The sequence below is a fragment of the Brassica napus genome, chromosome C3 (genome assembly GCF_020379485.1).
Source record: "Brassica napus cultivar Da-Ae chromosome C3, Da-Ae, whole genome shotgun sequence".
Taxonomy (NCBI): Eukaryota; Viridiplantae; Streptophyta; class Magnoliopsida; order Brassicales; family Brassicaceae; genus Brassica; species Brassica napus.
The window spans coordinates 26,598,278-26,610,832 of NC_063446.1; the positions used below are offsets into that span (position 1 = coordinate 26,598,278).

The following is a 12,555-nucleotide window of genomic DNA, read 5'->3' on the forward strand; positions in this document are numbered from 1 at the left end:
TAAGACTTGCAACAACTTTAACACTTTCAACCACATTCTTTTCACATATATTTTATTTTTTAACATGTACACTGATTAAGCCCCAAAGCTAAGCCGGGAATAATAATAATATGATCATGTTGATGCACACAGCTTCCTATGGCTCTTGGTTCTTATGAAGTCAGTCACGCTTTTTACAGACAAAACAGAACTTCTACAAGCTTATTACTTAAGAGGAGTTGTTGTTGTTGTTGTCGGGGAGGAACAGATATCTGAAACGAGAATCAAATGGGAGTATTCCACAGTTACGTGAGGGGAGAAGGCTTTGTCTTCTCTGAGAGATGCACTGTTCCACAAAAGCTGCTTGATTTGGTGGAAGGTACTTCGCTATCCACACCCCCAAGTTTGAATCCTCCACCAAGCTCTTGGCGTAACAATGGATCATTTTAGGTACCAAGAGCTTCCCTTTGCTGCTCAGCCCAACAGATGCTTGTATGAAATCCCTTTGAGCTTCTAGTAGCTCTTCCTTCACTCCTTTGGCTGTGTAGATCCTCACCTGCAACAAGATGATGCATGAGATGAGTTCACATTCAATAAGTTTAAGCCAAACCAAAAAGGAGAATGATAGTTTGCTTAGTTACTTACCGCAGGGGAAGAGTACATTCCACAGCTTAAGGCAAAGGCAAGAAGAGGTTCATGAGTATCAATGCTTGCTTTGCGTTGTTCTTCTGATACTTTCAGCTTGTGAATAGCAAGAAGCAGTGCCTACACATCAGAAAATAGAGTAAATGCTAACAGATTCTAAAAAAAAGACATACAAAAGAACTATGAAGATGAGTATAAGCTTATATACAATTTGTGGCCTGTGAGTAGGAGGTTTCATCTTCAGTATCACATACTCCATTGCCGCCGCAGTGTATGAGTGCCCTCCAACAGTATAAGCAGCCTGTGGACCAAAACATAAAGGAATAAGATAAGACAACAAAGGAACAAAACCAAAGTGATATGTAAACCTTTTGCATCAAGGAGAAGAGCTTCAAGTCGCTTTTTGGGACACCATAAGCCAAATAAGCCTGCATTAAAAGACCACCACAACTCTCATAAAAACATTCAGAATGGTTCTTGATAATTAGAAGGAAAAAGAAAGAAACTAACATGCATGATCAACGCGTTGTAAAGGTTAATCCAGAAAGCTAGCTTCTCATTGCAGCTCAAATGAATTGGGTTCACTCTAGCCAGTTGCTCCACAAGTGTCCTAATTCACGGAATCATACTCTGAGCCTTATAGTTTTAATCAGATTGATAAGAAGAGGCTAAGGAAACTCCATTTACCTAAACTTCCTCAGTGCCCCGGAAGCATATTCCAACTGTTTCTTCCCAACAGACATCCAAGAAACCTCTGACGCCAAACTGTAGTTTCCAATCTCTGCCCAGCTCAGCTTCCCACGAACTCTATAAGGGTCAAAGACGTTTCCTGTGGCCAAGACATCAGTGTTGTTTTGGATATCTATTTGAGGGCTTTGCACCCATGAAGAGATCATTGACCGTTCTGTTGATGGCCACCAGGATGATGAGCTTGATAGATGCCCACGTGGTGATACTGACACCGGTGAGAGCTGGCTCTCGTTTGATGATGCTTTTGAAGTTGCTGTCGGATCAGCGAGAGACATGAAGATGTTCTTCATGCATCTCACCATTTCTTCAGATAATAGATTAGGGTGATCCCACATGAACTTAGGTGGCATTCCTCTAGGTAGCTTCCTTGCATTTGTCTTTCTCATTTGCTTCTTCTCAAGATATTGATTACTTGAGTCCAATACCTCATTGGTTGATTCTGTGGGAGATGACTCAGAAGAAGATTCTTGGTTTTGGACTGGTTGGTCTTGACGTGGACTGTCTTCTGCTGATTGATGTGATTCAGAATCCAAATATATCAAGGAAGAAGAAGAATCCTGCATAACTAAGACATAGTTATACACCAATATACATTACAACAAAAACAAGACAAATGTTGAGATACATACTGGTGGAGAAGCCATATGTGTTAAATGATATTCAGCTAGTCTTCTCTCATTTCGTTCTTGGCTAATTTGGAAATTCAGTGACATCATCTCTTGCTCGAGCTTCGTGACTGCAGTCTCGAGCGTGGCTATATTGGAAATAAGTTCTTGAGCCTGCCCCATTTTGAGAATCATCAGCCAAACAAAATGGTAATCTCAATAACAATAGCATGAGTTGAAGGAACATACAGGATGTGGAACACTACAAGAAGAAGAAGATAGCTCCCAAGGATCTTTCTCCAAGAGGCTCTCTAAAAAAGTATGCAACTCTACTTCTTCTTGGAGTTGAAGTTGCAATCTTTTTACCTGTAACATAAAGCTTCTTTTAGAGTTATAAACACTGCAAAAATATTTAGAGAATATGCAGACTCTTCTTGAGTTCAGAAGCTCACATCCTCTTCAAGTTGGAATCTATATGAAAAAGATTGTCCACTTGTAGACTCTTGGGAAGTTTCTATACCCTGTAAACAAATGATTCAAGCAAGCTCTTATTGCTGTTTAAAGACTGCATAAACTCACTCAACAGGTATAATCTGGACTGTGTATGTTCATACCTCTGACTTGGTTCCTGTGCCCCATAATGAACTGGATCTGGTAAAAACATTCAAGTCAATTTAGCAAGGAGAATTGGAAACAAAATATAGAAGTTGAAGATACATAGAAACAAGAAGAAATGATAATTCTTACTTAGATTTCAAAAGCTGAGAGTGATGCATCCTAAGTGTCTGGGGTTTGGTAGTTATTACCATAACAGGAAATGATGAACTTCTCCAACAAATATACTTCAGCTTCTTCTCTCAAAGTACATGAGACTTAAATGACATAATCCCTGCACAAAATCAGATTCACATAATAAATGAGATAAGATAAAATCTTAGAGGAAAGAAAAAGACCAAAGTGAGTTGTCTACTAAACACAAGACATTAAATCAAATAATGGAGATTTGGTTATGGATTTTTCTTAGCACATGTAGTCCAAGTACTAGATGAAGAGGCAAGAGAAGACACTGTTACACCTGTGAACATCTAATAAGGACAAATCTCATTTATAATACAGAAAATAATCACAGGAGCTAAACGTATCACATGGGAAAAAGTTCAAACTGAAAGGTTTTCACAGGTTAAGCGGTTATAAGTTCTAGATAACTCAAGAACCAGCTAAAGTAACCAAAAGATGCAATCTTTTAAACATGCAATTCAAGAATGTACAGTAGCCTTATAAAGAAGATAAAAAACTTTGATGAAAAAGAGAAGACAGATGCTAAAGAGTAAAGACCTTATCTCTAAAAGACATATCAAGTGGTCACTGAAAGATCAAATCTTTCAAATTGACTTTAAGAATATACCAAAGTCAATGGCCAGAACAAAGAACAAAAAGATTGGAACTTTTAATTAGAGAATGTAACCAATCTTCTGCAACAAAAAAATAAAACTCAAACAAGGAGAAGAGAAAGGAACAGTGTGAACAAAAGCAAACCTTTTTTATTTCTTCTACTTCTTCCAATGGCTGAAAGAGAACATTCAAGAATCAGAGAGAGAGGAGAAGAGCTTCTTCTAAAATGCTGCTAGATTCTCCCACAGTAATCTATCTATCTGGCTTTTATGGTACTAGTAGGTGTCACACTTCTATTTATTTTCCAATCTTAAAAAGTTTCTCAATTTGAAATTCAAAAAAAAATCTCTATTGTGAGTCAACATTAAATGTTATCTCAAAAAAGCTCTTCTCTTTCTTATTATTACCAAATAATGAATTAAAATATTGAGTTGGTAATTGGGCAGAGGGTAAAAGGCAAAGGTACAGTTGAACAGAACAGAGGAGAGAATCTGCAACACACTACTTTCAATCTACACGGGCACTTGTAATTTTTGATGTCTTTTTTCTCAATATTTTCAAAGAAAAGTGAATTAAACTAAAAAAGAAGAGAAGAAAACAAAAATCTTATGCATTTTCACATGCAAGAGCGTATGTTATAAGTTTTTTTTCTGTCGCTTTCTGGTCAGAGGTTAGTGGCCTGATACTCTTTTCCGAGTATTGTTCTTGTCTTGTGGTTGACAATTTTATAACAATATTTCCAGATTTTTATAGAGTTTAATATTTGAAATTTGAAAACCAACGAGTAGATAACAAGTTTGTGTTGAAATAATTGTCTAGTGTTCATACGATATTTTTGGCTTAAATCTGTTGGATTCTTGTGTATATTTTTTTCCAATTTTTTAAAACTTTACAAATCATTTAATAGATTCAAGGAGAAAAAAAGAAGATGAATATTGTTATAGCGAACTTACATAAATAAAAATCTACACATTGATTACAAGCTCAAGCCATGTGCTAACACAATCTCTTCAGTGTTCTTCTCTTAGTGTGGCTTCTGTAGATGAAGATTGTTATAGCGAACTTGGCAAATATTTGCAAGAAACACAAACATGTATATCCAACGCTTCCAACGCATACGGCAACGTTCTGGTTTGAAGTTATTGGTGTAGTCCATGCCATGTCAAGCTCGATTCAAGGAGAAACATATATAAAAAAAAAGACTTTAAGTTGATCTGCTTGATCGATACCAAAAGTTCACATATCTGCTCTCATGAACTTACAAACTACTCAACTGTTATCTGCACGTTGACAAAAGATGGCTTTCATGAACAATACAAACTAACATAACTATTATCTGCACATAGACAAAAAGAAGTTGAACGTGCCAGTCAATATATATATATATATATAAGTATCCTGCAGCTTAATCTCTTCACTGCTCTTCACTTAGTTTGGCTTTGCAGCTCTTGAGATGAAGATTGTAATGAACAAACGCCAAATCTTCAAGACGCTCTAGCTCACAACTGGTCGTTCCTTCAGTGAACACCAGCTTCTCTGCTAATCTACTCTGTAGCTTGTACCTTGAAGCACCTTCACATGTCTGGCTCAGAACCTTAATGGCGAAACTCTGCAGCTCTGGGTGCTGGCTAGCCTTTTGAGCCCACCACTCACCTGCAAAAGAGAGATTATAAATATATTTGCTCACTGAATGATTTCAACAACACTAGCGTCTACAACTATATATGAAAATTCACCTGGAGTGATTCCAATGATCTGATCAGCTTGACTGGCTTCGTTAAAACACTCTTCACCAACTCTGTACATGTCAAGCTGAGTAGCAACTTTAACTTGAATGTCACTTTCTTTTACCACATGAACCAGAGAGGAGCAAAGACCGGCTGCTACTTCAGAATCAAGATGGAAATCATCTGAGTAGTAAGTAACCGGGTTCAGAAAGTAACCAGCAGCATGAAGAGGACTGTGAAGGTGCTTGTTCCAAACATCATCAATCACATCCCACAACGGCTCATAACATGACTCCTTGTTATTGAATTCCCTGGCGATACTCTCCTTTATGACATCCATAATCTCATAGATGTTTCCAACATGCTGATTCTTGGCCTTAGAGAACCAGAGCAGACCATGGATCAGAGGAGATGTGCATTTCAGAACTTTGCCAACAGTTTTCCAGAAAGTTGAATCATTCACCAGTTTGGATACTCTTGCATCTTCTTCGTTGTTACAATCAGATGAAGCTAACATGGCTGTTAACTCGTTCTTGACCCTGAAGATACTCTCTAGAGTTAAGTACGGCAAGAAAAACTCAAACTCTGAGGAGACAGTGAGACTGTGATCTTGATCTCTGACAAGCTTCAAAACCAAGGGGTTGTTGTTGATGTAATCTGTAATCACATTGACAGCGTCAACTATGTATCCAAGTTGATCTAAGTCCCCAATCTTCAACAGCATAAGCTCAAAGCAGTGAGATACACTCACAGACCAGAAGACTCCCTTCTTGTTGTTACCCGCATAAGACTCGCCTAGCTCACCAACCCAACCAGAAGCTGAACATGCAACAATCTGAACCACGTTATGCACTCCAACTTCATCAACAAGCCCATCCACTAGAGATATCAAGGCCTTGCTGTCTTGTTTAATGTCAGAGACATCTAAAGATGTTAGATAGACAGGACCAGCTGGAGAGTCTGCAAGGAAAGTAACAAGATCACGGCCTTTACTGTCAACCCAAGCTTCCAACAAGATGCTGCAACCAGTGATGGCCCATGACTCTTTGATCTCCTTCACATACTCTTCCACTTCTCCCAACGCTTCTTGAAACATCCGTCCTTTTAAATCATTAGTACCATCATGACTTGCAGTCCTCATCATTTCTCTAGAGCCTGAGGACTCCACAGATGAATCTTGGCTTCTCCCACGCTTATGAGCATTAACCAGTTGGACTTCCCCAGCACTCCTACTCTTACCAGCAGTAAGATTATGTTTCTCCTTGGTAGCCACATCTCTAAACATCTCTCTAACAGTAGATGCAGCTTGTTCACATGGAGTCACATCTGAAGAAACACCGCCCAAGTGACATTTCAGAAGTTGCAAGCCAGACATTTCCTCTCCACAGTGTTTGCATTTAACCCACTTCTTCTCCTTGTTCACCCAACATCCATGCTCACGAATATCCATTTCAAAAGATCCGTCTGTAAATCAAGAAACACACAGAGAGTGAATCAGACTTAGAAGCATTACAATTAAGCTCCTAGGCGTTACATGCACTGCAACCCAACATAAAAGTTTGTGAAACTAACAAGAACATGCATCAAAAATCAAAACTTTGAATCCCGAACTTGAGCTCACAACGGTTGATATCTTGCATGTTAATGGATAGAGAGAGAAGGGAGGGTAAAAAAAACGAAACTTTGAGCTTTTACAGTGACGAGAACTCGTGCGTAATGCTCAAAGCTTGTCTCTTTAGTGATAAAAAAGATCAAAAGCAAACAAATTTTTTGTACAGACTAAATTGGAAAGCAGAGAGATTGAGAGGTTACCTGAGTAGCTGAGTCAAAGCGTCGAGTCAGATAAAGACAGCAGAACCCGGAAGAGAAACAAACCAAACCCTTGTTTTGAAGAGAGTGTTTTGTCTCTGTAGATAATTGTAATTAATGAAGGTCCCTATTTATTATAGTAACCTCTCTCTCTCTCTCTCTCTCTCTCTCTCTCTCTCTCTCTCTCTCTCTCTCTCTCTCTCTCTCTCTCTCTCTCTCTCTCTAATTAACCCAAAATGGAATAATGAGGTTTCATTTATTTTTTATTTTTTTGGAAAAGTGAGGCTTCATTCTAATCACATTTTAATATTGCAATCTGTAGTGTATAATACTATAATGTTTGTCATTGAAGTAGACTTAGAAGAATCCTTAAACAACTTGAATTCAGCAAGCAAATAAAAGGGAACATCCTCAAGAATCAAGATACAACATTACAAACATCTACTTTGAGTGTGACCACCTGCTTGCTATCTCTCAGGATCTTCAGATTCAGTGTTGTTCTCAACCCTACAATTGGCTACAAAGGGTGCTCTTCTATTCGTAAGCTGAAGCACCCTTTGTACCTGCACATAGAAGAACAGAAACACAATGCCTCACTCTTTCTTTCTCTCATCAGCTTCACTAATACTTAAAGCCAGTTTCTTCTCTTCTGAGTTAGCATTCTTTTTCTCCACAAAGAATATAAAGGCCAGTAGTTATGATGGAACATAGAATCAATGTGTAAGTAATCACAATAAAAACTTGGAAGCGTCTTTACCTTCTTTTTTTGTGTGGAATATGCTTGGCTAGTCTATACTTGTGCAAGTTCATGAGAGAGATTCAGCTAATTTGGTATTCATGTACTTGTAAAATTGGTTAGACTCAAATTGATTTAGTACCTGTAAGCACCTTCACATGTCTGGCTCAGAACCAGCTGCAAAGAGAGATTTTTTTAAAACTATTTGCTCACTGAATGATTATCAACAACACTAGTGTCTACAACTATATATGAAAAGTCAAGAGGAGGTTCACACACCTGGACTGGCCTCGTTAAAACAGGCTACTTCTGAATCAAGATGGAAATCATCTAGCCGGATCCAGGAAGTAACCAGCAGCATGAAGAGGACTGTGAACACTGTGGGAAAGGAAATGTCTGGCTTGCAACATCTCTAACAGTAGATGTGACATGTTCACATCTGGACCTAAACCACCCAAGTGACATTTCAGATGTTGCAAGCCAGACATCTCTTTGCCACAGTGTTTGCATTGAACAAGCCTTCTCTTCTTGTTTACCCAAACTCCATGCTCATGAATATCAATGGAAGTACCAACTAGATCATAAAATAAAGAGAGAGCGAATCAGGACTTACAAGCATGTTACGATTCTCACAAGCCACAACAGTTTGTGAAACGAAAGAAGAACATGCATCAAGATCAAAAATTTGAATCCGGAACTTGATCTCACAATGATTGATATCTTGCATGTTCATGGAGAAAGATAAGGGAGAGTAAAGAACCATGATGAAAAATCATGCATGATGCTCAAAGCTTGCATCTTTAGTGATAAAGAAAGATCAAAGCAAACAAATTTTTGTACAAGACTAATTTGGAACGCAATGAGAGGTTACCTGAGTGGCTGAGTCAAAGCTTCAGAAAACAGGAGACAACAAGACCCAGAAGAGAAACCAAACCCTTGTTCTCAAGAGAGTGAAAGCTGAAGACTTGTTCTGTCTCTGTAGATAATTGTTATTAATGAAGGTCTTGTCTCCTTGACAAAAAAAAAAAGAAGGTCTAGTCTATTTATAGTATCGTCTCTTATTTCTCATCAACCCAAAAATAGAAAGATGAGGCTTCTAATCACCCTTTTAATATTGCAATCTTGAGTGTATATGTTTGTCATTAAAGTAGACTTAAAAGAATCCTTAAACAACTTGAATTCAGCAAGCAAATAAAAGGGAACATCCTCAAGATACTACATTACAAACATCTACTTTTGAGTGTGACCACCTGCTTGCTATCTCTCAGGAGGATCTTCAGATTCAGTGTTGTTCTCAACCCTGCGACGTTTCTGAGGGGATTCACATTTATCATCTTCGGTTTCGGAAGCTATGTTCTTTGGCTGAGACAGAGAAGATACTTCGGTTTTGGACATGTTTTGACAATCTGACAATAGTGTCTGAGAAGAGGAAGAAGAAGAAGACATAAGCATTCCGGTTTTGCGTTGCTCTTCCAACATCTTTTCCAAGTACTTAGCATGCTCTTCTATTCGTAGCTGAAGCACCCTTTGCACCTGCACGTTCATCATCAGTTCACAAGATTGGTTTATAGTAACAAACCTTGAACTAAAGTGTAATCTGTATTACCTCGAGCTGTTCATGCAATTGTTTTTGAACTTCCATCTGCATACGCAGAGCTTCAGTTAACTGCATTGCCCTGTCCATGGAACAAGAGAAATCACTTCCAGTGATAATGTTAAAAGCCAGTGCCAAGAAACACAATGCCTCACCCTTTCTTTCTCTCAACAGCTTCACTATTACTCAGAGCCAGTTTCTTCTCTTCTGTGTTAACATTCTTTTTCTCTACAAAGAAAACAAAAGGTTAGTAGTTATGTGTGTAAGTAATAACAATAACAAGTTGGAAGCTTCTTTACCTTCTTTTTTCTCTGGAATATGCTTGGCTAGTCTATACTTCTGCAAGTTCATGAGAGGAGATTCAAGCTTATTCGGTATCATGTACTTGTAAAATTTGGTTAGACTCAAATTGATTTAGTACCTGTAAGTGGCTTTTTACATGATAGATCGTCAAGCCCTCAACATTCATGAGCTTCAGAACAGCCTTGGGAGTAGCCTCTACATGTTTTGAACCAACACCGGTTAAGCAAACCAAAGATATATAGCTAACCAATAGCAAGCAAGAGAATATCTTTTAAGTGCTGCCTATATATTTTCTTAAGACTAAAAGTCTAAAACTCACTTTCAGGGCCTTCAAGCTTGTCCACAGACTTTAAGAAGCTCTCATGGAGCTCAGGGGTCCATCTCATTCTCGGCTTGTGATTGTATGCTGCTACTGATCCTGGAGAAGGGTGAGATGAAACTGCCTCAATGGAGACTGCTCCAGAGAGGCTTCTTTGGCTTTGACTCAGTCCAGTCACTGGATTTGATGAAGAAGCCAAGGGAGTTTCATAGATCTCCTGATTCAAACCCAAAGCTAAGTCCATAAGTGGTGCAAACTCATAAGAGATGGAGAGAAACTTACATCAAGCCTAGGAGTTTCGGAGCGGTCTGTGATGGCAAGCTCAAGTTCATCAGACAGGAACTGCAACTCCATTTGATCTGATAAGCAGTAGCTGTCATTGGAACAGTCGAGATCATGGAAGGCTCCATCAGAGCAAGCATCCCCAGAGAGATTAAAGAAGTCTTTGACAAGGGTGGTGTCTCCATCAAGTGGATTGCTCATATCTTCACTGAAGATAGATGGAGATCTTGCAGACTCCACACAAGAAGCAGGCTGGATATTAGTGGAGGGGTCAGGGAGGAAAGGAAGAGTGTTTCCTAGATGTTTCTGAGCTTCCGAGGTTGAAGATGATGATATGTAAAGATTTGTGCAGAAGGTGGAGGACCGCGAGAATGTGCCTTTATTGACTGGAGACTTTCTGTTTTCTGGCTGGAGATTCAGAAAGTTATGGACAGGAGACAGTGAAGACGAGCAAGGTTGATGAATTCCTTTATTGCATTCTTCTTGTGCCGTTGAGACAAGCCTATGACTGTTCATGGTTTCTTCGAGTAGCTGAGGATCAAACATAAATGGAGGAAGATGATTAGCATATATGGATCAATAAACATGTTAGTGACAAGGAGTGATGTTTAATCTGTGTTCGATCAAGTTGTTATGAAGATAAAAAATATGATTTGTGAGTTATTAAGAAGACGTTTTATTGAGTAATCCCTTTTCTTCTCGTTTTTGTACCAAATACTCTTGTTGTAACTCGTCGGATTACTCAATGAAACGTCTTCTTAAAAGCCCACAAATCATATTTTTATCTCCATAACAACTTGATCGAACACAGATTAAACCAGTGAGTCAGAAGATTGTATAAGTTAACGTCCAGAACAAGGCATTCATCAGAATCATCCAGTGTTTCTATCTTTGACTAAAATCGCCAAAGAGACCGAAACTAAATCCAAGCAAATATAACAAGAGTTTATATGATCCTTGTGAACTAAAACTGTAGAACTGGAGTAACCAAAGTACATTGGCTTTTTGAATTTCAAGCCTACATTTCCTAGAATTAGAGACTAACCAGATTTTCAGATGTTGAAAGGAGAAGCGGTTAAATGTGGTTAATTCAGGTTCGAGTAATGCAAAACTAGTCACCGACAACGCATGAGACTTTTCAAGTTGCACAGAGAACACAGATCAGGTTTGAGAAAAGACAGTTTCAGGAAGGAGTTTGAAGAAAGAAGACTAAAAAAGTAGTGAGAGTGAGAGACAAAAGAGAAAGCAATTGTTCTACTACATAACAGAGGAATAAAAACTGACCTGACAGGATGATAAAGTCTTCTACTTGTCGTAACTCCTGCTTCAAAAGCTCAACACGTTCGAGGAAATTAAATGATCCCCTCGAGAATCACCAAATGTGACATCATCAGAAGCGGAAAGACGTGAAACTTTCTCTGGGAAAAATAAGAAAGAAAATTAGACAAAACCCGTGTCTTCAGAGAGGAGCGAGTGATGTAATTTATCCGAATCAGAAAGCAAAAGAGAGAAGAGAATGATTGAAGGAGAGAAGGAGACAAAAGCAGATTTGGCTACGGAGGCTTACGAATAGCCATCTAGGAAGTGTTGTGTACTTCTTGATTGGTCTCCGTCTCACCTCACTGGTCTTTCTTTCTTATACCACGCGCTCTTCCTTCGCGTGTAGGTCACGTACTAATTGAAACCGTTTGTTTATCTGCCACGTAGGATCCAAGTGGTTGTGCGGTTTGCCACACGCCTTTTTATTCATTTATGTTTTTTATTTGATGACGTCATACCGTACCATGTTTTCTCTTGTTAATCACCACACCCTTCCTAATCATTATTTTTTTTCTTCAAACTAGTGCTTTTTGTTTAGTATATTTAACTAGTATTTGATCCAAAAACTATACAGTATATACACAAGATTGGGATTTTTTTTTACATAAAAAGAGAGATATCTTTGATTTTGTTTCTGTTGGTATCTATTTCTTGTACATTCTATAATTTTGAATGTATTTATGTATGTGCACATATAGAAAGATGAGATGTACCTTACGTTTTGCAATTTGTTTATCACTCATCAATTAACAAATTTAACGCAACTTTCTTTTCCAAGATATTAGAGTTAATAAGAATATGTCTTTGTGTATACTTTAAACAGGAACGAAATATTATATTAATTAATCGAATAAAATATTGGCTATAAATACATTATGTTGTTAGTTCCTAAGAAAAAATGTTGGATAAAACAGTATTCCGAATAATTAGAGTATGAATGGGCCAAAAATAATAGTGACAGATCTGTGATGGAACATTAGAAATGGTTTCTTAAAAAAAAACATTACAATTGATTTCTTTTAGTGGTAAATTAATAATCATTGAACTTTCAAAAGGAAAAACAAAGTAGCATGCATCATGCATCACCATCGATA

At 38.0% G+C, this 12,555-nt stretch overlaps 3 protein-coding genes across 5 annotated transcripts; all 3 read right to left on the bottom strand.

The window, feature by feature from the left end:
* Positions 1–16: 16 nt before the first annotated feature.
* BNAC03G73700D lies at positions 17–2,868 on the bottom strand. Its single transcript, XM_013839952.3, has 11 exons — positions 2,727–2,868; positions 2,594–2,630; positions 2,432–2,500; positions 2,229–2,345; positions 2,004–2,153; positions 1,312–1,931; positions 1,135–1,234; positions 993–1,052; positions 833–925; positions 625–744; positions 17–535 (listed from the first exon to the last, which is right to left on the bottom strand). The coding sequence occupies exons 1-11, from the start codon at positions 2,786–2,788 to the stop codon at positions 209–211; spliced, it is 1,755 nt and encodes a 584-aa protein (XP_013695406.1). The 5' UTR covers positions 2,789–2,868; the 3' UTR covers positions 17–208.
* A 1,691-nt stretch (positions 2,869–4,559) lies between these two features.
* On the bottom strand, positions 4,560–7,078 carry BNAC03G73690D. Of its 2 annotated transcripts, none has more exons than XM_013838212.3 (3): positions 6,911–7,078; positions 5,108–6,562; positions 4,560–5,024 (listed from the first exon to the last, which is right to left on the bottom strand). In XM_013838212.3, exons 2-3 carry the CDS (start codon positions 6,546–6,548, stop codon positions 4,786–4,788), a joined length of 1,680 nt encoding a protein of 559 aa, XP_013693666.1. In that variant the 5' UTR covers positions 6,549–6,562; positions 6,911–7,078; the 3' UTR covers positions 4,560–4,785. The 2 variants fall into 2 exon arrangements, with proteins under 2 accessions (XP_013693666.1, XP_048608972.1); XM_048753015.1 differs by lacking the exon at positions 6,911–7,078 and adding an exon at positions 6,671–6,882.
* Positions 7,079–8,723: 1,645 nt separating this feature from the next.
* On the bottom strand, positions 8,724–11,693 carry LOC106397144 (myb family transcription factor PHL6). Of its 2 annotated transcripts, none has more exons than XM_013837705.3 (8): positions 11,426–11,693; positions 10,142–10,672; positions 9,860–10,076; positions 9,659–9,735; positions 9,537–9,576; positions 9,393–9,465; positions 9,250–9,319; positions 8,724–9,176 (listed from the first exon to the last, which is right to left on the bottom strand). In XM_013837705.3, the coding sequence occupies exons 2-8, from the start codon at positions 10,655–10,657 to the stop codon at positions 8,901–8,903; spliced, it is 1,269 nt and encodes a 422-aa protein (XP_013693159.1). In that variant the 5' UTR covers positions 10,658–10,672; positions 11,426–11,693; the 3' UTR covers positions 8,724–8,900. The 2 variants fall into 2 exon arrangements, with proteins under 2 accessions (XP_013693159.1, XP_013693160.1); XM_013837706.3 differs by having other exon boundaries at positions 9,860–10,073; positions 11,426–11,692.
* Positions 11,694–12,555: the final 862 nt, after the last annotated feature.

Bases quoted from the DNA above. Each gene is read 5' to 3' on its own strand.
- BNAC03G73700D (XM_013839952.3), bottom strand. From the start codon at position 2,788: ATGGTAATAACTACCAAACCCCAGACACTTAGGATGCATCACTCTCAG. The intron at 2,154-2,228 runs GTATGTTCCTTC...AAAATGGGGCAG, and splicing joins CTTGTAGTGTTCCACATCCT to GCTCAAGAACTTATTTCCAA. The intron at 1,932-2,003 runs GTATGTATCTCA...TTAGTTATGCAG, and splicing joins CACATATGGCTTCTCCACCA to GATTCTTCTTCTTCCTTGAT.
- BNAC03G73690D (XM_013838212.3), bottom strand. From the start codon at position 6,548: ATGGATATTCGTGAGCATGGATGTTGGGTGAACAAGGAGAAGAAGTGG. The intron at 5,025-5,107 runs GTGAATTTTCAT...TCTCTTTTGCAG, and splicing joins GATCATTGGAATCACTCCAG to GTGAGTGGTGGGCTCAAAAG.
- LOC106397144 (XM_013837705.3), bottom strand. From the start codon at position 10,657: ATGAACAGTCATAGGCTTGTCTCAACGGCACAAGAAGAATGCAATAAA. The intron at 10,077-10,141 runs GTAAGTTTCTCT...GGTTTGAATCAG, and splicing joins CCGAAACTCCTAGGCTTGAT to GAGATCTATGAAACTCCCTT. The intron at 9,320-9,392 runs GTGAGGCATTGT...TTCCATGGACAG, and splicing joins GCTGTTGAGAGAAAGAAAGG to GGCAATGCAGTTAACTGAAG.